Source organism: Montipora capricornis, chromosome 8 (genome assembly GCF_036669925.1).
Source record: "Montipora capricornis isolate CH-2021 chromosome 8, ASM3666992v2, whole genome shotgun sequence".
NCBI lineage: Eukaryota > Metazoa > Cnidaria > Anthozoa > Scleractinia > Acroporidae > Montipora > Montipora capricornis.
In genome coordinates, this window is record NC_090890.1 from 19698168 (window position 1) to 19722618 (window position 24451).

At 38.3% G+C, this 24451-nt stretch overlaps 2 protein-coding genes across 3 annotated transcripts in view; one reads left to right on the plus strand and one right to left on the minus strand.

Annotated features, from left to right (window-relative positions):
* Window positions 1-24451, plus strand: part of LOC138014498 (TATA element modulatory factor-like) — a 71383-nt gene that overhangs the window by 8632 nt on the left and 38300 nt on the right. The window contains exons 1-6 of one of the 2 annotated variants that reach the window (XM_068861575.1): window positions 9711-9993; window positions 13710-15110; window positions 15956-16032; window positions 18648-18751; window positions 21291-21408; window positions 22035-22090. In XM_068861575.1, coding sequence (XP_068717676.1) covers window positions 9855-9993; window positions 13710-15110; window positions 15956-16032; window positions 18648-18751; window positions 21291-21408; window positions 22035-22090 — 1895 coding nt within the window. In that variant the 5' untranslated portion in view covers window positions 9711-9854. Of the gene's footprint in view, window positions 1-9710; window positions 9994-13709; window positions 15111-15955; window positions 16033-18647; window positions 18752-21290; window positions 21409-22034; window positions 22091-24451 lie in introns of those variants that run through there. The other variant, XM_068861576.1, reaches the window with a different exon arrangement.
* On the minus strand, window positions 2959-9729 carry LOC138014502 (small ribosomal subunit protein uS3mA-like). The gene is made up of 3 exons (XM_068861580.1): window positions 9577-9729; window positions 4057-4261; window positions 2959-3309 (listed from the first exon to the last, which is right to left on the minus strand). Exons 1-3 carry the CDS (start codon window positions 9622-9624, stop codon window positions 3047-3049), a joined length of 516 nt encoding a protein of 171 aa, XP_068717681.1. The 5' UTR covers window positions 9625-9729; the 3' UTR covers window positions 2959-3046.

Sequence of the window (24451 nt, forward strand, 5' to 3'; positions counted from 1 at the left end):
TTTGTTTACGGGTCATCTTGATCGCCCTGCAACTACTTCCCAAGTTTACATATTAGCGAGGACCTATCTTTCGAGAAACTGTAAGTACAGATTATAATTATTATTATTGTTATTATTATTAATATTAATATTATTATATTATTACTATTAATTTTCATTTATTATGTAATTATTTATTATTATTGATGTGGAAACCTTGCTGGCTGGCTCATAATGTACGCCACCGCTCGCTGGCAAACGTTATGCGCTGGCTGGCAATACGTGTCATTTCGCATTTTAAAATATGCTGGCTGGTTAAAAGCCGTCTCACACGATGGCTGGCTGGGAGTTTTATTTCCTGAAACTCTTGCTCGCTGGCAGGGAAGAGCGGGTATTTTTTCCCAGGACCGTTAAATATTAACGAAGATTATTATATGAACAATTTTGTCAAAATGGTCGTTGGAAATACCTGATATTCAACAGCGTATGTGGGCAACACATTAATATCATATTACTGATTTCTAAATCGGTTTTTCTTTCGTTCTTTAGATTTTTTACGCAATTTCCTAAACAGCTCTCCGTTCTAGCCTCTTTCATTCTGGATGACCTTGTTTAATATATCCATACATTAAACTGAGAAAGCGCAAAAACCGGGAAACTAGGAGTTTCCCGTCCTACTCGAAGTTTTTTTTGTCATTTATATTTTCTATTTAATAAAAACAAGAGAATCCGAAAAGATAGTGACAGCTTTTATAGAAAACATTACGTCAGTTAATCCAAAACAGACTCAGCTTGCCCGTGATGATTCTTTTACAAATTTTAAGCTTTTGAGTTGGTTGACAAACCCTGGCAAGAACTACACAATTTGACTGAAAATGTGAATTTATTTCAAGACTTGAAAAAATTTGGTACTGTTTACTAAACGGACATAAAAACAGACTGTGTACCAATGCTGCAGTGATATCAGACACACACACGCACTTATCACTCCGACACTGATTAAATTTAAAAAAATCTGAGCGTCCTTAAAACGAAAGATAGACCTTTGTCGCTTCAGCAGTAGTATCAATCGACATGATATTTCCATTCTGTCATAGTTCATAGAGTGACATGAATGTCATCATTGTTGAACGGCACTTATGCTTTATGAGTTCTCGTTTGATCACCGTTCGATTCTCAAGGTGGAGTTACAGTGAAAATGGAAGTGCGCACTTGTATTTCATGCATTTCGCACTAGTACAGTATGCTGGCCGTATGTTTGAGAATCGACGCGGTTTCACGGTTAACACTTTGATTAGGGTACATTGTAAGTTCTGTGTCGCCCGGCTGAACGTGCTCTCGTGATTTGTTTTCACTGCGTGCCCACTTTATTCCGAGTAGGTGTCTGCATATTAGGATCATCAAAATCAATGCCTAACGATAAGAAGAGTAATGCCGGTTTGATTTTCATACCTTTAGTCCTGCCTGCTGCCGATCGATTTCTGTATCCTTTCTTAAAAGAATGTGGGTGACCCAGTTGTGTGAGTTTACTGTCAAAAATGGTTGACAAGTTTTGTGAAGAGCTCAAATTCCCACAAATAACGCAAATATTTTGGATTTCTCGTCAGATCCATTCGTTATGAATCAAAGGATCTGTCCAAGAGACTGACTAAGTGGCTCGGTTTAGATCTGCGAAGGCTTTTAGCAAACCACTCGATTAACAAATCGAAGGTTTGGGCCAACATCTACCACGAACAAACTACGGTCCGTTGTCGGCCATGGTTTATTGACAGAAAAACCTCGAACGGTACATGTGACACGCGTTCTCAACCCCAGCTGCAATGCCCGCCACAACAAGACGACACCCGGCACTAAATTCCCTCGCTGGATTCGATGACCAAACATGTGTAGAGAACAATCTAAGTGACCCCATTAGTGACCTGGTTTTTCACTTTGATTTACGGCGCGAGTTCATTTGGGGGAAAAAATCCCGTGGAAAAAATCTTAATGCAAACCGTCGAAAGAGTGCATTACATGTACTAAAGAGGAATGAATTTAGTTGAGGACGGCGGGGCTGCATATCTTTGAAAAGACAATTTGAGGCCAGATAAGGCCTGGCCTGCATATTAAAAAATAATACTAAAAAAATAATAATAAGAAGATGAAGGGAAACAAGAAATTTTGCAGCCTTCCTTCATATCATCAAAACGGGCAAAAACTTTTAACTTTCCACTGACTGACCTTCCCTACCCCATCCTCCTGCTAAAGGTCTATCCTATCCAAAGGCAGGGAAAATAATATCTATTCACGACTCTCTAATCCATAAAGAAGCAATCAATTTGGAACAGTATAATTGGAGTTGTTAAATATTACCCAGGAAGCTCCACTCAACCGGAAGTGGTTTTCAGGGAGGTCCTGCATCTCATGGCTGAGGGTTGCATTGCTGCATTGCTGCATTACCCAAGCCAAAATTATGTTATTTTCATTCGTTTTACTTTCACACCAGAGTGACCCTACTCTTTGCACACTAACCCTAAAATTCCCATTCATTGCCCTTGCATGCTTACTCCCTCTCTTCCTCAAACGTCTGCTCAACTAAACAGCATTGCAACAGGGAAGCTGGCCACTTCCTATTTCACTTCAAACAGCAAAACAATCACGTATGATCACGGATGGGTAATGACGGAAAGTAATGTGAAGGAGAAGTAAAATGTTAACATCAGGGTGCTAAAGAACGATTGTGACTGAGAAACAAAATCTCCTTACGGTGACTAAAATACAGCAAACAAATTAAGGAACTTAAACTGTATGGTGATATGATCAACAGGTGTAAAGAATCCACAGTAACATTAACATGCCAGCAGGCTCTTCATAGCAGCATCGGATTCAGAAATAAGGGTATTTTTTTCAAAGTTCCAAAATACCTTTTAATTGAGGATACATAATGAAAAGGTTGGTAGTGCAAGTCGAATGTACAAAAGTGAAGTAACATTTGCAATATTAATATCGAAATAATTTAATTTGATGCAAAACAACGGAGCTGAACATCAGTCTGCTATGAATTGTAAATATCACTTTCTCTTTCATATTAAGAATACACAGACTGTGGCTCGATTTTCACTACACATCCCAGTAATTCAGTCAAAAGCTTCTCGGTGAATCCCACAAGAAAATAGAACTTGACAATATCCAGCTCTTTGGAGACCAAGAACACAAGACTGATCCGATTTGCTTTCCGTTTGATGACCACTTCAGATTGTACAAAGCCATGCATGACACCGTCCACAAATTTACGAATCATTATATCATCCAACAATCTTTCAGATGCCCAGTAACTTCCTTTCAGGCTCCCTACAAAAAATTAGGAACATTTTAGAATAAAGACAAATCTCACAACATCGTCAATACTGGTTAGACTTGTCAAAGCAGACACCCTCAAACTACATTGAAAATTTTGGTTGTCACTAAGATATGATAATTTATGACTGCTACTATTTCTCCTCGTTTCAAAGAGAAGACAGATGTCCTTCGTGTGTCTTTCTGTGACTTTCCAATCCTAGGTCCATACTTGTAAATTAAATTAAATCCTGATATCTGACTGCCGGTTTGTACACAAAGCTATGACACCACAGTAAACAAGAAGCCTAGAGGAGCCCATACTATGACTGACTTCTTCACATGCAGTGCATTTGTGCAAATGCAATAAACATTGTGTTTCCTCATGCTCATCTAAGGTGATGGTACATGTTGATGTGTACACCTTAAAAACTCATGGTTTCAATGGCTTTCAGTTCAATATTTAGGACCCGGTTGTTCGAAAGCCGATTAATTTAATCCAGGATTAGCATAAACTTTTGTTTCATGTTTTCAACTTTTTGGTGAAAGTTTTTTTTGCTAATTTTTGTTTTTCAAGATTGACTTCTTCTAATGTACATTTTTGCCGAATATATGCGTTGAACGGCATTTGGGAGTAGAGAAATAAACTCCTTGGTTAATTTTTAATTGGGGATTAGCATTAATCGGCTTTTGAACAACCGGGCCCAGAATAGCGTGCTTTGTTGCAGTACTCGTGATACACTGATCAAGAAGTTTCCCTACCTGTATGTTGTGAGTCCCATGACTGGGTGACACCAATTCTGTAGCTTGGCACAACATTGCCTTTTTTTTGCTGTTTGCTTTTAGGTTGATATGCATACCTTACTCCGAGAATGCCTGGTGTGAACGGCATTACACCTATTGCAGGAAAACATGCTGCATTCTTTGAGATGGCTTCAATTCCTCTTAAACGAACCTGACCCAAGCTCTATAATGAAATAAAGAGAATATATGGAACAACAGAAACTGTAAAATCTTTCTTTTAGAGGGAGGGGGAAGAGAGAGATACATGCTTTCCAAGAATTGGGAGTTTAAGGAATGAAAATAGCTATGTTATAATTGACAATCTTTCTTTAAAATGTAACAATAAAATTATTATTCAATCTTGTTCACGTTGTACAATTTGGTACATATGATTCTGAAGATGGAGGAAGTGTGATTGACTGTTGAATGCTCACATTTTCATCAAAACCTTAAATTCAGTAATTTCATGTTATTGTTGTACAGAATATGGTGTTCACAGAAATGGATCAACAAAATAGACAGCTGTCTAACCCCTTTGACACCCAAACCAGCCTGAACCTGCCAGACGATTTTACTTGTCAATGGGGAACCCCTGGAGTCAATGGCCTAAACAAAGATTTTTTTATTTTTATTTTTAGTTTATTAATTTCCAACACTTACACTACTTACGCCACTAATATTACACTAACCTTCACGCTTACAATATACTTGCTAATTATATACTTACACTACCTATACATGCACTACTTTACAATACGATACTAAAACAGACGACTTGACGAAATACAGAACTACTTACTGTAACAATACGATACTAATGCTACTAAGGACGATACTATTTACTACAATACAATTACTTACAAAGTAATATAATTAATTATTAGGTGCTTAGAAAGTTGGACCATTTTTTAGTAAAAGAAAGTAGTTTGTCGTAATCGCAATTTATATTTTTCTAATTCAATTTTTTCGTAAACAACGGTTACAAAATCTGTGAACTGGGGTCATTTTTCATCATGTACTTCATTAATGTAAAGAAAATATTTTCCAATTATGATTAGGTGATTCAGAGTTGAACAAGACGATGTGTGTCTTAAGACACCATATATAATTTCGTTTTGCTCCAGAGCAATGTTTCCTCCACATGTAGCGTTGTACCACTTTGTAAATTTATTCCAAAATGATTTGGCAATTGGACATTCCCCAAATAAATGGAGTGGCGTTTGATCCATGCCATGTCAATAACAACAATCTGGTTGCTGTTTCTTTTTCATCTTGTACAAAATTTTATTTGTATACAAAATATTATGAACTATTTTATATTGAAACACAGATAATTTTACTTCATTTGTAACACAAAAAGGAAGTGAGCATATTTTTTGTCTTTCTCGAAAGTTAAAGCCATATTCAATGAGTCTTTTTTCTGCAGTTGGAGGAGAGAAATGCTGGTAATTTAGCAAAGTATTGTAAATTGTTTTGCATGTGAGCTTTTGGATTGAAAGTGGGACGTTTTCAGTTGGTGGTAGAAAACATTCTTGCTTTAACATAGTTTTCCATTCCTGTGGTATTGCAGATAGAAGGCTGTAATACTGTAGAAAATTACCCTTGACGCTGTATTTCTGCATGGAAGTTGTGAAAGTCAACAAAGTGTTACTTTCATTGTCGAAAAGGCAGGAGAGTTTTTCAATACTGACTATTCCAGCCAAGGAAAAAAACAGATAACTTGTTTACTCGAATAAACTGATTGTTCCATATTGTTTGATTTAACATATCTCTTTTTGTTTTCGGGTTAGTGTTTTTAATTTTCTGCCAGTGAAAAATTATATCAATAGAATTTTGGTAGGTTTTTATTCAAGGGTAGATATTGAAAGTTATAGTTGCACTGGAAAAGAAGACTGCCACCAACATTGGAAAGTAACGATAGTGGAATAAATTTCCATGGCCTTTCATCGTTAGCGCATAAGTGCTTTACCCAAACGATATTTAACACATTATCGAATAACATAAAATCTAACATATTAAGTCCTCCATCCTTCTTATTTTTGATGATAGTGTTTTTTTTTTTACTTCTGGATCCTTGTACTTCCATATGTAATCAAATGTTATGTTATTAACCTCATCTGTAAACCCTTTTGGGGTGTCTAACACACTGCAGATAAAAGTTAGTTTGGATATTGCCAACGTTTTGATTATATTTAGATATGTCTCGAGACGACCAAATGTTCAGTGTCTTTTTAAGTTTAGGCAACTTTTCAAAGAAGTTTCTTTTAGTGGCAAGTTCTTCATCATATGAAAAATATACACCCAATGCGTATTCAGTCTCATCACTTAATTTTAATTTTAGAATGGAATCCTCTCTCTGACGCAATAATCCCAGCCAAAGTATTTCTGATTTAGATTGGTTTATTCGACTAGACCAGAACAGTTCTCAAACTGTTGCAGCAGATCAAAGAGCCTATAAACAAAGATGGCATTGAATAAATTGAAGATTTCACGAAGATTGACACAAAATTGAGAAATTAATGGACAGCTGGATATGGAGTGTTTTCACAGTCCTGTCCGGCTCCCAGACATCACTTGAGACACAGGTGAGAAAAAACCCTGCATGGACCCAGGGTGTTATTTATCGTGGTTTGGCTACTGTAAATTTTAAACAGATTGACCGTATGAGTATACTTTTTTTCCTTTCACAAACCTATGGCACTTTTTTGGGATCATAATTAATTAAGACTACATGCAAGCTTGTATCATCCAACTTCTTATTTTGTTTAACTCAAACAATCAGTTGCATTCAGTTTGAATGGCAAAATGAACAATTACCGGTATTATTTCGCTCAGGAGTCAGCAGATACCACTACATGCATTTGAACGGTTGTCTGTGGGAATCTTAGTTCTTATGTTACACGCCAATAGGATTAACTGCCAGCCAATTTTTCATTTACACCACACTGACGAACGCGAAATTCCTTTGCGCCATGAAAACACGTTGGAAAGTCAAGTCACATGATCGTTAGCTGGTAAGCTGGGTATCTTGCCAAACACTTTCATGCAGGGTGGGGTGCTGACACGACAGACTTCACAGATTTTTTTTGCTAGACTCAGGATTTATCAAGGAAATTGTAAATTTTGTCAATTTGCGTTTTCCGTTAAGTAGCATGCAGTGCATTTTGGTGTGAACTTTAGATGGATTCTCATTTCTGGCAATCTATAGCAGAGGTTGCTTTGTTGTTGGACTGTGTGAACGAGAGGCGATCAAGCCCCGGCCACCAAATTGTTGATTTAGATGGAAAACCAAAATTTCAACTTGTGGAATACATGCTTGACTATGACTTCAGTATCTCAGATATTGCAGCTGCACAGGGGGTATTCAAAAATTCAAGATTATACAAAGAATATATATATGAGTTGTTTAGGTTTTGTTTTCCAGCCAGAGGCATCTTTTTATAGCTATGCCTTTGCTGATTTAATAGAAACAAAATGCTTACAACTGCGGATATATAACCTAATTTTAAACATTTCTTTTAAATTTTAAAGTCAATTTGCGAAAAGCATGATGCAAGCAAATTTGTATGTTAAAGAGAAAAAAATGTAACAATGACGTCAGCAATGACGTCAACAATTATTTCTTATTAGGTATTTTTAGTGATTCAATAATTTGCAAACCTTTGGGCATGCAGCAGCCTTCTGCAACTCCTCCTTGAGCAAAAGATCTTTCTGTATGGGTCATACCAAACCAATGGCCTGACCAAGAATAGTGGAAGGCCAGGTCCTTAGACCGACCATCCGCAGTTCTAAGGACCTCGTAACCGCCAGCCTGGTGGAGAGCGGGAAACCCATCCATGATAATCTTGTTGCACCTCCATCACAATGGAAGCGAGATCATTTAATGCTAGTTTAATTCTTTTACTGGTAGAGGAACAGGCGCCCCAAGCTCAGTGTGAGTATGGCCGACAAAAATATAAGGATTTGTATGGGAATCCCGATAAAAAGCTAAAGATGATAATTATATGAAAAAATTCTCAATTAAAAAGCCTAACCGTATTGCCAACAAGGGTAACTTCCTTCCTGTGTGGTTATTTTCCAGATCCGACATGATTTGAGCCATTTCTCAATTTTGTATATTTTATCCAGGAATATTTGACTCAAATTGGTGGCACCTGAGAATTTAGTCTCCAGCCTTGGGATTTTATTATAACCATTGACAACCACGAAATTGTGAAATGGCTCAAATCACATCGGATCTGGAAAATAACCACACAGGAAGGAAGTTACCCGCGTTGGCAATAAGGTTAGGCTTTTTAATTGAGAATTTTTTCATATAATTATCTTCTCAAGCTTTTTATCGGGATTCCTATACAAATTGTCGGCCATGCTTACAATGAGCTTGGGGTGCCTGTGGTAAAGGGGAGCTGATCTTGTTCACTAAAAACAAGACAAACAAAGGCATTTGTTCATGTGCCCTTTCTATTGAACTGGTATGGCGAGTATGACGTGATTTGTCTTCTGGCCCTTCCACTACTTTCCCCAACTGGCCGGCTTCTTGAGGTAGTTGATAACCAAAAATCCTCCTGTGTTCTTCCCATGCATTCTTGGAAATTTCCTGGCTACCAGCACCCTGAGTCAAGACAGGCTCTTGATCCTTGCAGTCGAAGCAGACCTGTTTTGGCTGCAGTGCTGTTGAAAGTGTCTGGGCCACCTGTGTTCTGACTCGTGGTAGCACTCGCTTGATCTCACCCAACGGAAGGCCTTACTGTAGCAGTTGTGCTGTTTGTAGTTGCTTGGACATTTTGGCCATTTATAAAACGCTGCGCAGATTCTCGTAAAACATCTCTTTCCTTCTTTTGATAGCATGAAAGTGTTCGGCAACATACCCAGCTTACCATGTGACTTGACTTTCCCATGTGACTTCATGGCATGAGATCTCGTATCCATGCAAAAAGTGTAGTGTAAGGGTATCCGATTCGCTAATTACATAATTATAAGAACTAAGATCCCCACTGAAGACCGTTCGTATGCATACAGTGGTCTCTGCCTACCCTTGAGACAAATAATTGTTCATTTCACCATTCAAACTGAATGCAATTAATTGTTTATAAAATAAGTTTCACGAGTTGAATGATACAAGCTTGCATGTAAACAGTAAGACTTGGCTCAATCACCATGCAAAATGAAAGTGTTACTTAAAGGCCCACCTTTAAATTACTGTCACACTTGTTATCAGCTTTTTGCATTTGATCTAACATTGTTTTAAATTGTCTTTACAAGTTCTTTCGTTCCCTAAAATATTTTGGCATTGTTCCCCTCTTCCTACGGCCCCCTGTTCCCCAGTTCAAATTAGACCTGTTCCCTTGCTCCCCAAAACCCCTGGGAGGGCCTCAATACGTGTAAAATAAGCTTAAGCTTACTTCTAAAAATCTAAATGGAGGGTAGCTCTAGATATAATTCGCCATGCGAAATGCAAACTTTAAATTTGACCCCGAAAAAGGCACCATACAAACCTACCTGATAACTAGCGACTTTTAACAGGTTGCGATAGCCAGTTATGGGCATAATGTGGTTTTTGGAACAAAATTTGTTGGCTAGTATTGGCTAGTATACATCACCGCTTATCCGCCATGTTTTGATCGCCTTAATTCAGGCCCAGTTTTCTACGAAAAAATAGCCAAGATGGCGGCATTACGTGGATGACATGTTTTTCCATCCCTTTTCAGTTTCCAGGGAATTGTAGATCACCTTGTAGTCCAGGCGGTATGTAAGCTCCACAATCACAAACAGCACTCATGAGTTGGTTTGATACGTCAAGTTTTTCATCGTTTGCAAAGACAGCTTTGTCTCAAGCACAAAATCTGCAAAAGTCTATTGACCGAGTTTTGGATATTGAAGATGACAGGAGCAGTTCACCTTCGAGGCTGCCTCCAGGTAACCTCGTCTTTATCTTGTTTTTTTTTTTAATATTTTCTTCTCAGGGCCGATTTCACTGGTACTTTCGGATATGTCAATTGACAGTAAGAGCTACAATTGTAGCTTCTCAGTTATTTTCTAGGCGGCATATAATATTTGTAACATAAGTCCTGTTTATACTTACATGTAAACTTATTTCATCAATCTCAATTTACGTGTGGTGCAAGTAAACTATTTTTGTTGTTGAAACTACCTGAGGACGTAGGCCGGAGAAATTAATTAAGATTGCTCAACCTCCAGTATTTGTATTTGTTTTCTATGGTTCGGGTTGGTTCGAATTCTCGCCAGGCCCTCCCAAAATGAACTTATTTGGTTCAAGCTTGTGTTGCTTTTTGCTGAGGAGTGGAGTCAAAATGGTTGAATACCAGTGTGGACTCTAATGTAAAAGAAGGGTGTCACGAAAAATCGCTCTCATTCCTGTATATTTTACTTAATCGTATCCTTTCAGGTTGGTGGTATTACACTTAATGTCTTGTCCCTTAGATGTGCGAGTGTTAAGTTTTTGTTATACTGGCTCAGAAAAACAGCTGATTCATATAGACACTTGTTACCCTATTCATATTAAGGTGGGATATGTTACAATATTAATGATCTTGAGATCTTGTGTTCATCATATGAAGTAAACCACTTGCAATCAACCCTGACTGTGTGAGGTCCTATTAAGGATGGTGCCTACTATTGTTATTGCGAATACATTGTGCATCTTGAGATACTCGGGTTTCCTATCGGAGATGCTTACTAATACAGTGACATTTTTGCGCGGTTTAAAAATATCTGGAGAAGGTAGATCTTAGGAAGTACTCTTGGTATCCAAAAAGAAACCATGAATTCTTGAGGCTTGCAATCTAGTTTATTTTCATCATAACACAAGATAACTGAGGGGCGTGCAGGAAGTGATGATTGATTTCTTCCCTTTGAGCCTTTTTAATCTAAAGTCACTGCATTTTTGCTTCAGCAAAGTTTGAGATAAGAGAGTGGCTTGGTAGCTCGGCAGTGGTTTTAGTGCCTTAAGTAAATGGTAGATATATTAGAGGGTGGCTGAGTGGCTCGCCGGTTCGGCAGTGGCCTTAGTGAATATTTGAATGGGTCGACGGCTCGTAAAAAGTGTACTTAATGAAACCGTAAAATGAAAGCTAAGAGGGCTTCGACCCAATCACTGAAACAATCGCTTAGGCTTAATTAGTAAACGAGTGCTATATTCTTCAGACGATCTCATAAAAAGTGTAGTTAACCATACTGTAAATTGAAAGCGAAAATTTTAAAAGACTGAAAAGAGTGCTTCGACCTAATCACTGAAACAAGCGCTTAGGCTTAATCAGTAAACAAAAAGTGTAGTTAACCGAACCGTAAAATGAGAGCTAAGAGTGCTTAGGCCTTAAGTGACTAGAAACCGTAAAATGAAAGCTAAGAGTGCTTCAACCTAATCATGGAAACAAGTGCTTAGGCTTAATCAGTAAATGCGAGCTATATTCTGCAAACGATGTCGTAAAAAGTGTAATTAACCGAACCGTAGAATGAGAGCTAAGAGTGCTTAGACCGTAAGTGACTAGCCATCGAGCCGCATACGCTCATTCTTCTTGACTGGCGAGCCACTGAGCCGTCAAGCCGCATACACTGACATTCTTCTTGACCGGCGAGCTGCAGAGCCATTCTATTTATTATGTAACCATAAGTGACCCTGTATTCTGTAGTTTAGCTGAAATCTGCAGTCAATCGTTTGAGATGAATCGCGTACCGGTATATAGGCTAGGTAAAGTTTAACATGTTGTCATATGTGAATTTACTGCTAAAAAGGTTTGTTTCCCTGGAAAATAGAATGTTTAGTCAGTCGCAGTATTTATAGCTTAAGTGATTCACACAAAAATGTCGAGAAGTAGAGAAATGAATCTTAACTTGCTTTCTTGTCATTGTTACTTTCACACTTAAATTTTCGTGAAGACAAAGGGTGCCATGACCCTTTCCCCGACACTGAGAGGTTTTGCTGTCCTTCTCACATGATTTTTACGAAACCCACACGGACAAATAATAAAGTAATTCACACCCGTGAACGGTACACATCTGTAAGACCCGCTAATTTATGGTGACAACTTGGTGAGTGACAAAGCGAAAATTTGCAATGATAGCCGGAAATTCTTTGACTATATGAATCATTATTTTATTAAAAGTTCTTGGTCTGGTAGTTAAATATCCGTCTTTTGCCCTCCTTTTTCACAAATGCCAATAATATAATTATTGAACCTTTTGAAACTCTAAATTTTTTCCCTAACAGCGTAAATGGCTGAACAAATTGTCTGGCCATGTAAGGATTTGACCGGACAAAACCTATTTTTGACTGGACAATTCTCCGTTGAGTGGCCGTTATTTGCAGCCAACACAGTCAAAAAATTTGGAAGGACTTCTTTGAAAACAAAATGAAAAAGTAAAGCGTCATTGAGCAGGAGTAAAGCACATGCAACAAGATGACATGGGTCCCGTTGCAGAGAAGTATGACCTACAGTGAGTGACAAACAACAAGACTGGGCACCTATCAGTTACCGATCAGTTGAGCTTCTTCAAACAACTATGTAAGACCGTAATCACCGGGCAACTCAATGTCTTGCTTCACAACCAAAGGAGGGCATGTCTTCAATCTTTCCTTTCAACCCATCTTAAGATAACATCTTTCTTCCTCTGAAGTTGTTAGCACATCAGAGACAGATGGGGTGGAAGCATGTGTTTGATAACTTTCGTAACTGCTTCCCTCACCACTGCGTTCCCTTTGGTTAGGTAGGACGCCCCCTTTCTTGGAAAACAGATTCCTTTTTGCTCCCAAAGTTGCTTTACAGGTTGGTTGAATGCCCAGTTTGTGCTTGGGTGATCGCAAAGTTTTCATTGTCCTCGTTCAGCAACTGTTACATTTGGTTTTTGGGCAGAACTTTACCATGACAAATTCTTTCCAACTTTCTGATTTCCGTATTTAAGATGAGCCAGTTAGGGACTTTGTTGCCAGCTGTAGTTTCCCGCAAGTACTTAATTTAATCACTGTTAATTAAGTGTGCTTGGCCTTTGGCAGCATACATGTACATGTTGAGACTTGAGGCCAAACTTTCTGTTTTGGTGGAGATATCTTCAACTTTTATTTCGCAGCTTTCAGGTTAGACTGTATGGCCTTAATGTTCTTTTCTTCTTCAGGGTGCCTTTTAATATTTTTACAAATAGGCACCAAAACACAATGTGCAAAAGAGCACATCATCTTAAATGTGACCAGGAGTATGGCAATTTGAGCAAAGCGATTTCGATGGTGGGCTTAAAGGACAGGTCAAGTTCTGAAAGTTCGTGTTCTTTCCTCCTTACCAACTCTAGCTGTTGTGTTTTGTTGTTTTGCAAGCTTCCGAAAAAACCTAATCTGCGTTCACTTGGGGTTTCATACCGAAATGCAATTTGATCCATTTCGCCCGGGGACCCATGACTTTAAAATAATATCTTTCCATGTTGTTGCAGTTGTTCCGCTACACCTTAAAGACTGTGGGAAAGGAATTTCCTCAAAATGTTGAACGAAAGTGGGCGGGGTAGTGACTCGGTATTTTTTCTATTCAGTCCCAATCCACAGATTGGTGGTTTTCGTAGTGGTCCATCTAAGATGATAAAAGGTCATAATAATTATTAATTTATTACTTTTATTTGTTTTGTGACAGGTGCAAGCAAACAAGAATCACCATCTCCTTCAGTATCCCCTGATTCCACAAATAAGAGTTCATTGACAAGAAACTCATCCTCTTCTTCATCAACGACTGCACTGTTGAACTCTTCCAGAAAATCATCATCAGGTGTTCTTAATTCAAAGGAAAGCAACAGTACTGAAGGAAATTCATTCTGGTCATCATTTCTCGGTGACTCTTTGTCATCAGCAACCACAAACAACGACTCCAACACATCAAGCCATAGAGTTACTGGAAGAAAACCTAGCCCCAGAGTAAGTGGTACAGTTGGGGGAAGAAAAGGTAGCGAAAGTGCCATCAGAAAGAAGAGTGAAAGTTTGAATAATGCAACAGACAGGGAAGAAATTTTCTCTTCAACAGAATCTGAGAAGCAAAAAAGTGATGGCATTGATCTTAAAGAGACTTCAAAATCGCCAAACAGTTTACATATATCAGGTTCTTATGCTGATTTATTAAAAGACAGAGTTGCAGGAAGTGAAGATACACCTGATAAAACTAAACAGTCTGGTTCATTTGATATCTCTGAGGTGGGAGACGATAACCCACAAGAGTCAACTACACCTGCTGCAAGCAATCTGGGATTGGATTTGAAGTCTACAAAAATTAACTCTGATGAGGAAACGAGCAAAGGTCAAAGCGAAGAACCTAATATAAATGTTCTTGCAAATGACAGTGATACGGTTCATAGTTCTATGAACACAAGTAGCGTAAATGGGGAAAAAGAAAAACCAGTTCCTTCTATTGATAATAAAGATCCACCATTTGTGAGCAGTGGACAACATAAAATTCCAGAAACATACACTGTAACATCTTGTGCAGTAAAACAGTCTGTGGAATCAGGAAACATGGCAGAAAACAGACTTGAGAGAATTGAAAATAAAGGTTCTATTGATGATTCACAAAGCAATGAGGACATCTATTACACTTCAATTACATGTAACAATTTAGCAACACCTAGGAACCATGGGTCTCCTGATGTGGATACTGTTGTTAATCAAGGTGTTTCCACATTTGACAATCCTCATGAACTTTTGACAGAATATGCTGACCCACAAAGAATTCATGATGTCACACCCGTGGCTAGTTCAACACCAAACTGTCATTCTAACAAATGGCTACATAAAGAATCAAAAACTGAAGAGACAATTTTAAATGATGGCATTGACCTCCAAGAGGAGTTGCATAAAGTTAACATAATTGTGTCATCAAGTGACTTTGAGGGAAACGATGGAACTGCAGCAAATGAAACAGAAGTGATTGTACAGCCAGATTATGATGTTAAACAAGGAAAACAATTAGATGACTTCAAGAAATTGGAAAATTCAGGACAGGTGTCGAGTTTGGTTGAGGAAACACAGCATCCAGCAATGATAAATGGTCAGTCTCATAGAATTTACCCTAACTGGTAGCCAATACATCAATATCTTTTTGTACTTGGGCTTATAATGTAAAATTAATTCAAACTTGTTCAATTACAGTGTATTGTTGTTTTTCCTCTGTTTCGAATCATATGATAATGAATACATGTATTGAAGGCAAAGAAAAATCATAAGTGAACTGGTTTGAAAAATTTTAAAACAAGAAAATTTTCAAACACAACATATTCATTGTAGAAAAAACTTAATTTCAACCCCAGCCAACCAAGACCCAGGAAATGACTGTGAGCAGAAAGTGCTGCCTTTGTAAATGACTTCTGCAAATGGTTAGACTTTAAGTCTTCTCGGAAGAGGACTGTAAACTGGAGGCCCTGTGTCACACCCTTGTTCATAAAACTCTGATGCACATTAAAGATCTCACTCACTACTCAAGAAGAGCAAGACACAGAGTTCCTAGTGTTATCATCTCTGTTTGAAAAACAACATTTTTTAAAACCCCGCCACTTCTAACATGTCTTACACATCTACCTGTACATACATGTATACTGTACCCTTATGACTCATCTAGTCTGAATTCTCCAAAAAATTCTCCAGTGGTCATTCTGGTAGTAGTGTTTCAAAAAGGCTTATATGGTGTATGAGGCCACCTAAGCAAAAACAGGGTACAGTATACACGTATGTACAGGTAGATGTGCAAGACATGTTAGAAGTGGCGGGGTTTTAAAAAATGAGAGGGCTTTAACTTAGTGTATCATGTTTTTATGTTTGAAAGAAACTTTATTTTATTTTTATTTTTTTTATTAATATTGATTGGGCAAGTAATTTAGTGTTGTTTTTTATATCCAGAAAGTGTTGTGGTACCAGAAGAAAATTCCACTGAGAATGTGGATCAGTTAAAGAATGAAATCAAAGAATTGCAAACTGTAAGTACTCAGTTTGATTATATGGTAGTTAAATATTTGTCTAGTTTAAATTCTTTTTAGATTCCATGAGTTTTAGTTTAATTTGTCATTTTGTTGCAGTTTGGAACTCTGAAGCTGAAAGCTGACCTAACTTAAAAGAATTTTTGAACCCTGTAATGATGATGATGATAATAATAACAATGATAATAATAATAATAATTATTATTATAAAGATAATAATAATAACAATAATAAATAATAATAATAACTCTTGAGTTTCTGCAAATAGCAGGGCTCGAAATAATTAACTTTTTTGCTCGGGTGCCAGCTGGCGACTAGTGGGAAAAATTTGGTCACCAGACAAGGCTGTGCTCTAAGGAAACTTTCGGGGAGCCCTTCGGGCTCCCAAGCATTTCAGCTGGGGTGCCCAGCCCTCCAAGTTGGTCGCCCGAATTAATTATTTATTTATTTAATTAATTATCTGAGATCAGCAACGCAGGAAGATCGTCACCCATCTTTCTCTCAACAAAACATTGCTGCTACTGCTCTGGTGATCGTCAAACTCGCTAGTGCAAGAAAATCCCGCAAACCCGTCAAATTTTTCACGCCATACTTGAGAAAGACGAGAAAAGTGGCAATGCCACCAATGTTTTCAAGTTTAAAAGTGAAAAAGTAAAGATTGCGGCAGTTTTATGTACATGTAAAAACGTTTGGGTCTAATACAGGTAAACGTTTTTACTGGTTAGTTGGGTTAAAAATGAATTTTCAAAACGTGAATCAATGCCGCTTGATTCACGTGGAGCTTTTGTGAAAACTGCCGAGAAACAAAAACCACCGCGACCCAAAAGATATCAATTTTTTTTTGAGCAAGTCATCTTGATTGGACGAAAATCATTGCTACAGGACAGAACTTAAGTATTTTTTCTTACATTATCAGTAAAATGTTTTAATAGTGGAATGAGCTTTTTGTGGATTCGGTCGAAGCGCCAGTCACAGCGTTACTTGTTTAGGGCACGCAATGGTTTGTCACGAACTAAAGACAACGCGGGATTGCTCTGTTTCTAAAACAACAACAAATGACATGATATCTTTCCTTTTTTCTTATTTCGTTATTTCATATACTGGGGAAAAACAACCATAACCTAAATGTATTTTAGCCAAGCAGGCGCAAAAACTGCGATTCCCGGGTTCATACAAAAGTAAATTACACCGCTTCGCTGGCCGCGCTTTACCGCTGTCAGAGCAGAAGTAACAACTCTTTTTTTAAACTATAACCAAGAAATGCCAAACTCCACGTTCCAAATTTAATGCTAATTTTTTTGAGAACGAATCGAAATTCGTGCGGCCGCCGGCCGTCACGTGCAAAGTCACAGATTATGTTACATGTGAAATCATGTGGAACGGCCTTTAAACCGACTGTTTCGTACGAAGAAAAAACATTTTCTGAGAGGTTTCGTAAACTATAACCACCAACATATTAAAATTTTTAGCCGCCTTATCTGCTAGAAATACAATAAGCTAGAGTGCCTGGCCGGGCGACCGGGTAATTTTTCTCACTCGCCCGAAGCCAAATGTTAGTCGCCTCAGGCGACCGGGCGCCGTTAGAGCACAGCCTTGCCAGATCATAAATTTTGGTCTCCAACTTATTAAATATATGACTTGGGAAAGAACATGGTTTTAAATATTACTTACTGGAGCAAGAAATACATGTATTCTTTGACAGCAAACCACCAAGAGACACAATATCTTTAAACAGTCACAAAAATCGATTATATGTAATGTATGCCAAAACGCAGAAATTGTGAAAAAGTTCTATAAATTCCTACAGTATAAAGAGAATTAAGATAAGTACATGTAAGGCAGAATGCACCAACAAAGCCCAGGTGCCAACCCTCATTGTCAAGTGTGAGAACAATGGAAAATTGAAATGAAGATGCCATTTGATAAACAGAGTGCAAATTTTAACCCAGTCTCTTAGTTTTACTACTTCTGTGAGTGCATGTACTGCATTTGTGTGTGTACTGTTTTGCATCATTGTGATTATTACAATATCTCAACTCCCTCGGACAACAAGCGAATATGCTTAACTGGAAACATCGGAAGATGCATTACTACGGAATTGTAATCTGAACTGTTTTAACAGTCACAGCACAAACCTGAGGACATTATAAGTATTGCTCTGTTAGGGCACAAACTGTAAGGAATTTAATGCCTTCCTGGGTTGTATTTGAAAGAGGCTTTTCTTGTCATTTCTCCTCATCTTTGACACACTTTGTGACACCTTGGATTAAAACTGGTTTGCATCGCATTAGTATTGTCTTTCAGTGGGAGGCCCGGTGGTCTCATGGTCAGAGTGCTTGACTCCGGATTGAGTGGTCTGGGTTCGGGTCCTGACTGGGGACATTGTGTTGTGTTCTTGGGCAAGATACTTTACTCTCACTGCGCCTCTCTCCACCCAGGTGTATAAATGGGCACCGGCGAAAATGCTGGGGGTAACCCTGTGATGGACTAGCATCCCATCCAGGGGGGAGTAGAAATACTCCTAGTTGCTTCATGCTACGGAAACTGGAGATAAGCGCTGGCCTGATGGGCCTTCCTAGGCTTGTAACAGAGGCTTTTTTTCTATTGTCTTTTAGGAAGTCAGGAATCTTCAACATGTTGTGGAAGTTCGTGAAAATAAGTTGGTTCAACTTAGTAAAGACAATGTTCATCTACAAGAGACAACTAATATTTTAAGAAGGTTTGTTGAAAATGTAAATATAATTCCCTAGAGGGAATATGGAAATTTATGCTTCCTGTTTTAAGTCTAAAAATAATGTTAAATTGTTGAGTATCTAGCTTTTAATGGTATGGCATCATCCAAATCTCCAAATTCAAATCAATAATATTAATAATAATGGACCCAATATTAAGTCACTTCATTGCAATAAACTGCAATTCAGCTGTAACAGTTAAACCTGTTTACAGTTTTTCCTTTTCACTATTTTTGACAATTGGTTGTCACCAGATACCAGCCTTTTCTTGAAGGCAACTAAGCCACTCTTTTCTGCACTTTGTGAGGTAGGCCAGTCCATCTTTTGTTCACAGTATACATGTATATTTAATACTGACAACTCTGGTTAAAAATTTTATATTTGCCTTGGACAAGACAAAGAAATAATTATTATTTATTTTAGGTCTTGTTTGTCTTTTAAGAGATGTGAATAGGGCATTGTGTATCCATTTTTTCTCAACAACACTTGTAACACCATGACATCTTTCATTTTTAATGGTAACCGTGCATTTTTGCCAGCAAACTAAATTAACTTTAAGGGTCAATTTTGATTAATGGTCTGAATAACCTGTAGTCAGATGCTAACATAAAAACAAAAGTGCTTTTTCATAACTTGGAAGTGCTGTTGCATCCACTGGCTAGTTTATATCTGCTGCTTTTTAATGATGATAACTGCCTGAAAGCTGGGACCACTTTTAACTTAATTATTCTGGTGGCAGAACAGGATTTGACAAACATAATGCAAAAGGAGACTTGTTAACCACAACGTGAAGTTGCATTTAATTTCCTTTTTCAACTATAGTACTTCTATCGGGCAAGTCTACAGTGCAGACTGGGCTCTGCAGACCAGTAATCTGAATTGCGATTCGACAAAATAAAGATATAAAAGGTATCTCTGTTGGGAGTGAGGAGACAAAAATTCTTCAATATGCAGATGACACGACAGCAATACTAGCTGACACAAGCTCTGCTACTGCTCTTTTTAGGCTATTAGATGATTTCAAGATTGTCTCTGGCTTAAAGATTAACTATTTCAAAATGGAAGTATGTGGATAGCCTCTTCAAGGAACTGCAAGGCGCAGCCTTTTGGGATAAAATGGCTTAATGAACCGATAAAGGCTTTTGGAATTTATTTATACACATATGATCGAAAAGTGCTTCTTGAAGAGAATTTCATAGAGAGATTAGACAGTATTAAAAACCTGACTAGAATTTGGTCCTCTAGAGGTCTCTCTATTTTATGGCAAAATTACACTTATCAAATCTCTATTAATCCTGAAAGTTGTTTATGTGTTATCTGTAATACCCACCCCAAAAGAATTTGTAAGTCAGTTAAACCAGTTATTATTTCAATTCTTATGGAATGCTCCTGATAAAGTCACACGCAGATCCGCGATAAACGAATACTCCAACGGAGGACTAAAGATGATTGATTTTGGGAGGAGGACTAAAGATGATTCTCAGGCTCAGTGATTATCGGTGAATATTCACCTCGACTTCATCTCGGTGAATATTTACCGATAATCACTTCGCCTTCGGCTAATAATTGTTAATTAGTTGTAATAATAATTATTATAATTGTGTACTAGGTAGGTAACTAATTTGCTGTATCAATATCAACTTGTTTTTCAATAAAGTTTAAAAAAAAAGTAATCTGCAGATTAGAAATATGCAGGCTGGTCCGTTTTGTGAGTGGTAAATCTTTGCTCAGCTCTAGTCCCTCCCGGCCACTTAAAAAAAAAAAAACACTCATTGGCTGGCAATGTTTTGTGGGGCAGGTACAAAACACAGATCACAGATCATTGTTTTTTCCAATACAGAAACAACCCTAACCATTTACCATAGCTAACAATCAAGGTCTGAAAACGTTTCTTTAGGCGTAATTAGGCCTAAGGTTAGCTTTATTGAATGTCTAGGAGTTTTTCTGTACTGGTAAAACAATGACCTGTGTTTTGTACCAGCCCCACAAAACATTTTCAGCCATTGGGTTTTTTTTAAGAGGCCGGAAGAGACTAGCGATAAGCAAAGATTTTCTGCTAACAAAATGGACCGGACTGCAAATCTCAAGTCTGCAGATTAGATTACTGGTCTGCAGAGTCCTGGTCTCCACTTATGTCCAGGTTTGACCCTAATTAGATGCAGGCCCAATTTTGACATCCAACACAACAACAATAAGGTAAGGGTTAAGGTTAGTGTTATTATATTTTTAGCTTTGGGTAAATGCAGCAGTGAATCCTTACTTAAAGAGCAGCATTTGGGGGACACTTTGTGACGTAAATTGTCTGTATTCCGAGACACGAGTGATGTTAGAGTTGGCGAGAAGAGCAAGGAGGGACTTTGTGACTCTGCATTCATCTAATTAGGGTCAAACCAGAGTCATGGTCTCCAGAGTCCAGTCTGCACTTTAATCATGTTCTGATGGTCCACTGTTATTCAACATTTGCTGGCTGTCTTGTTTTTCACATAAATTACAAGGTTTTCCACTGGTTTTGTTTACTTGTGACAGTCAGTTGAAGCAGGCTGAAGCTGCTCTGAAGACAGATGATGAAGAAATAGAGGAAGTAAGGAGAGAATTCACTGTTAGGGTTGCTGCCACAGAAAAGAAATTTAAAAATGCTGCAAAGGTATCTTGACTTGTTGCACATAAAGCCAATTTTTTTGATGCTTTGAATTAATTGAATTTTATCATAGAATTCAATAGTTAATTAGTTCATCATTAAAATGGAAACCATTGGCTATCAATGAATGTACAACAATTATCTGAACATTGATCATAGAAAGAAACAGTACTTACCAATTTTAGTTTTTCATTTTGGTGCATTCTCTGCAGACATTCAATTTCTAAATGTAAACTTGTAGTTATGAAATAATGGCTTTTCATTGACGTTGATGTCATTGATGTCCCCCCATCCCATACGTTTACCAGACTCAATAGCACCAAGTGTTGATACACAGTCTACCAGTTAGTACAACTTGACCCTTGAGATAGCTTTTACTAATAGGTTGCTAAATGATGTTTCAGTGTAGTCAACAGCAGCCCTTTCTTTTGTTTCTTTAAACATACCTTAATTATTCTTTGTCAAGGCAATAGCAATTTCATATTCTTAGTCATCTCTTGTTCAGCATGTTTCTTGGTTTTGTAATAGAGCAGTGATGCCCCTGAGAGGTTTCTCTCATCACTTGACCATTGCATTAAATAAAAAAAATTAGAATGAATATTTTTTATGGAATGTCTCTGGCTTTCTTTCAGGAAAGAGATAAGTTTAAAGCCCTTTTAGATGAAAGAGAGAAATATGTAAATTCCAGGTTGGTGATACACATACAGAAGTGGAAAATGATACTATCATAGCAGCAGTAAAGGAAAACCTTTAACTGTGACACTGTTTATTGCATGAAAGGATCCCAAATTCAATGAGCAACTTAACCTCTCTCTTAACAGTAACACTTAGTCGGGTCCACATCAGCTTTTAAGGTTGCCTTTTCCGACCCGCCTTAACAAATAAATTTATGTATGTATGAATGTATGTAAGTCATAGATACCGGTAATGTTGCACCAAATATGGCCAGTTAGAATGAACAGTAATTTATGGTATGTTCACAAAACCAATAATTTGTCACAAAATTAAACATGAATGGAGGGTAGGTGCCACATGGCAAATAATGCAATTGGCCAAGCTAGCGAATTGGCTTAAGGTAACCATGGCAACCTAGCCACGGGTCAACCTCGGGATCTGTCATAATATTATGGTCTTCACAGTGGAACTTGTACTTACCAAATCTTGCTCTCAGGAGAGGGTGGGTGGGGCAAAAGCGAAAGCAAATGGCTGTAAACTCCGAGCAAACGGCAAACACAAGTGCAAACAACAGTGACAGTGCATGCGCAAAGTCAATAGCCGCTGACCAGCAGACCTTTTGAAGTTAAATTTGCTTATAAAATAACCACATTTAGCTTGTCAGTACATGAATGGAGGGTAGGTGCCATACAGCAAATAAGGCGATTGGTCATGCTAGCAATTTGGCAAGAGGTAACCATGGCAACCTTAGCACTGGACAACCTCCCAAATTATTTGCTCCAAGCACACAACATACCATGGGTGCTTGGAGGGTAACTGACCTGTAGACACTCTGAATATCAAACTTAGATAAGGCCCCTTTCCCAAACTTGGTTAACACACTAACAAAGTCAGCCACTTTGACTTGCTGCAAGAATCGAGATCAATCTCATCATTTACGCTGTGACCAAATGGGAAAGACAGGTCAAATATCAGTCGCCACTGTCCCGCTGTCCTTTCTTTGGGATAACACCAAAGCTGCTAATCTGTAAAGGGTAACAAGAAGGGACATCAAATGGTGCTGCCACCCGACACAATCTTACTTTGTTACTGAGGTATGCATCAATGACTGCAGAGTGCAAATAAGCTGAGGCTTTATTCTTCTTGGAGTGAAGACTACGCTACCCCTGGCCTCTTGAATTCTAGATGAGTTGGAGGCGGACATGCGAGGACACACATGTGCCCCAGCTGTGTGGAAATTATGCAGCTGAACATTTATCACTGACCATGTGGTACAACCTTTCTGCGGCAGCAAATTCTCAAAATTTCCGGTCACAATTTATCTGCGTACTTCTACTGAATTGACAGTACATGTGAAGAATGAGCAATTTGTACTTGTACATTGTGAAGGCCTTGATCCACGTTGTGATGGACTCTACAATTTACTGTTTGGGTTTCTTGTCTATGGATGAAAATAGCAAATGACCGTCCATTAGCAGCTGGGGTTCTGGTTCTTGGACCAAGATGTTCTCAGAAAGCAAATCCTTCATATTTATGTATTTTCCTGCAATTACTTGGGCAACTACTTTGTATGGGATGAACAAGTAGCCGTGGCCCACCACGAACGGCTGATTCAAAGGAGGAGCATTATGAGAGGAGTGAAAAACCTCAGGCAAACTGACTGAGTTTGTGGTTACAGTCGATTGAGTTGGTGCAGAAGCAGACAGCAGTACGCCAAAGGATGAAACAAATGAGGGAACACCCAAAGGAGCCAACATACCTGAGTTGCTCGGCTCTCCCGGCGACTGATGAGCCACGTTGGCCATCGATGAACTCGCTGGAGACCACAGAAAAGCAGAGCCAGTCTGTGAAAGGTGGTGGGTTTGTCCATCCAAGGCTGACAAAACTCCATCATTAGCATGCTGCATCGAACTAACAGATAATCGATGAACCCACAAAAACCTCAGGCGAAGCGACTGAAGGAGCCAAGGAAGTACAAGTGGAAGATGTGACAGGCAACATGCCATCCCTGAGCACTGTTACACGTCAATTTAGACATCTTGAAAAAACAAACTAGCAAAGAGGACGACAAAAAAGGCAAAGGTCAGGTGATTCTGAGTAAAGGCAGTAACTGGAAATAGCAAAAGCGAAATCAATTGGCGGTAAACCCCGAGCAAATGGCAAGCACGAGTGCAAACAACAGCAAGCCTGGAAATAAGCGCCGGTCATCGGACATTAATTTTGTCCGGTAAAATTTAGGTTCTGACTGACAAACGATCAGTCTGACTGGAAAGGCTGACCAGGGTCTTCTGTTTCAATGCAAAATAAGAAAATGTATTTTCACTCCAGAAAGCCAAATGTGAAGGTGGCCTTTTAATATGGCTGTAAAGCATAA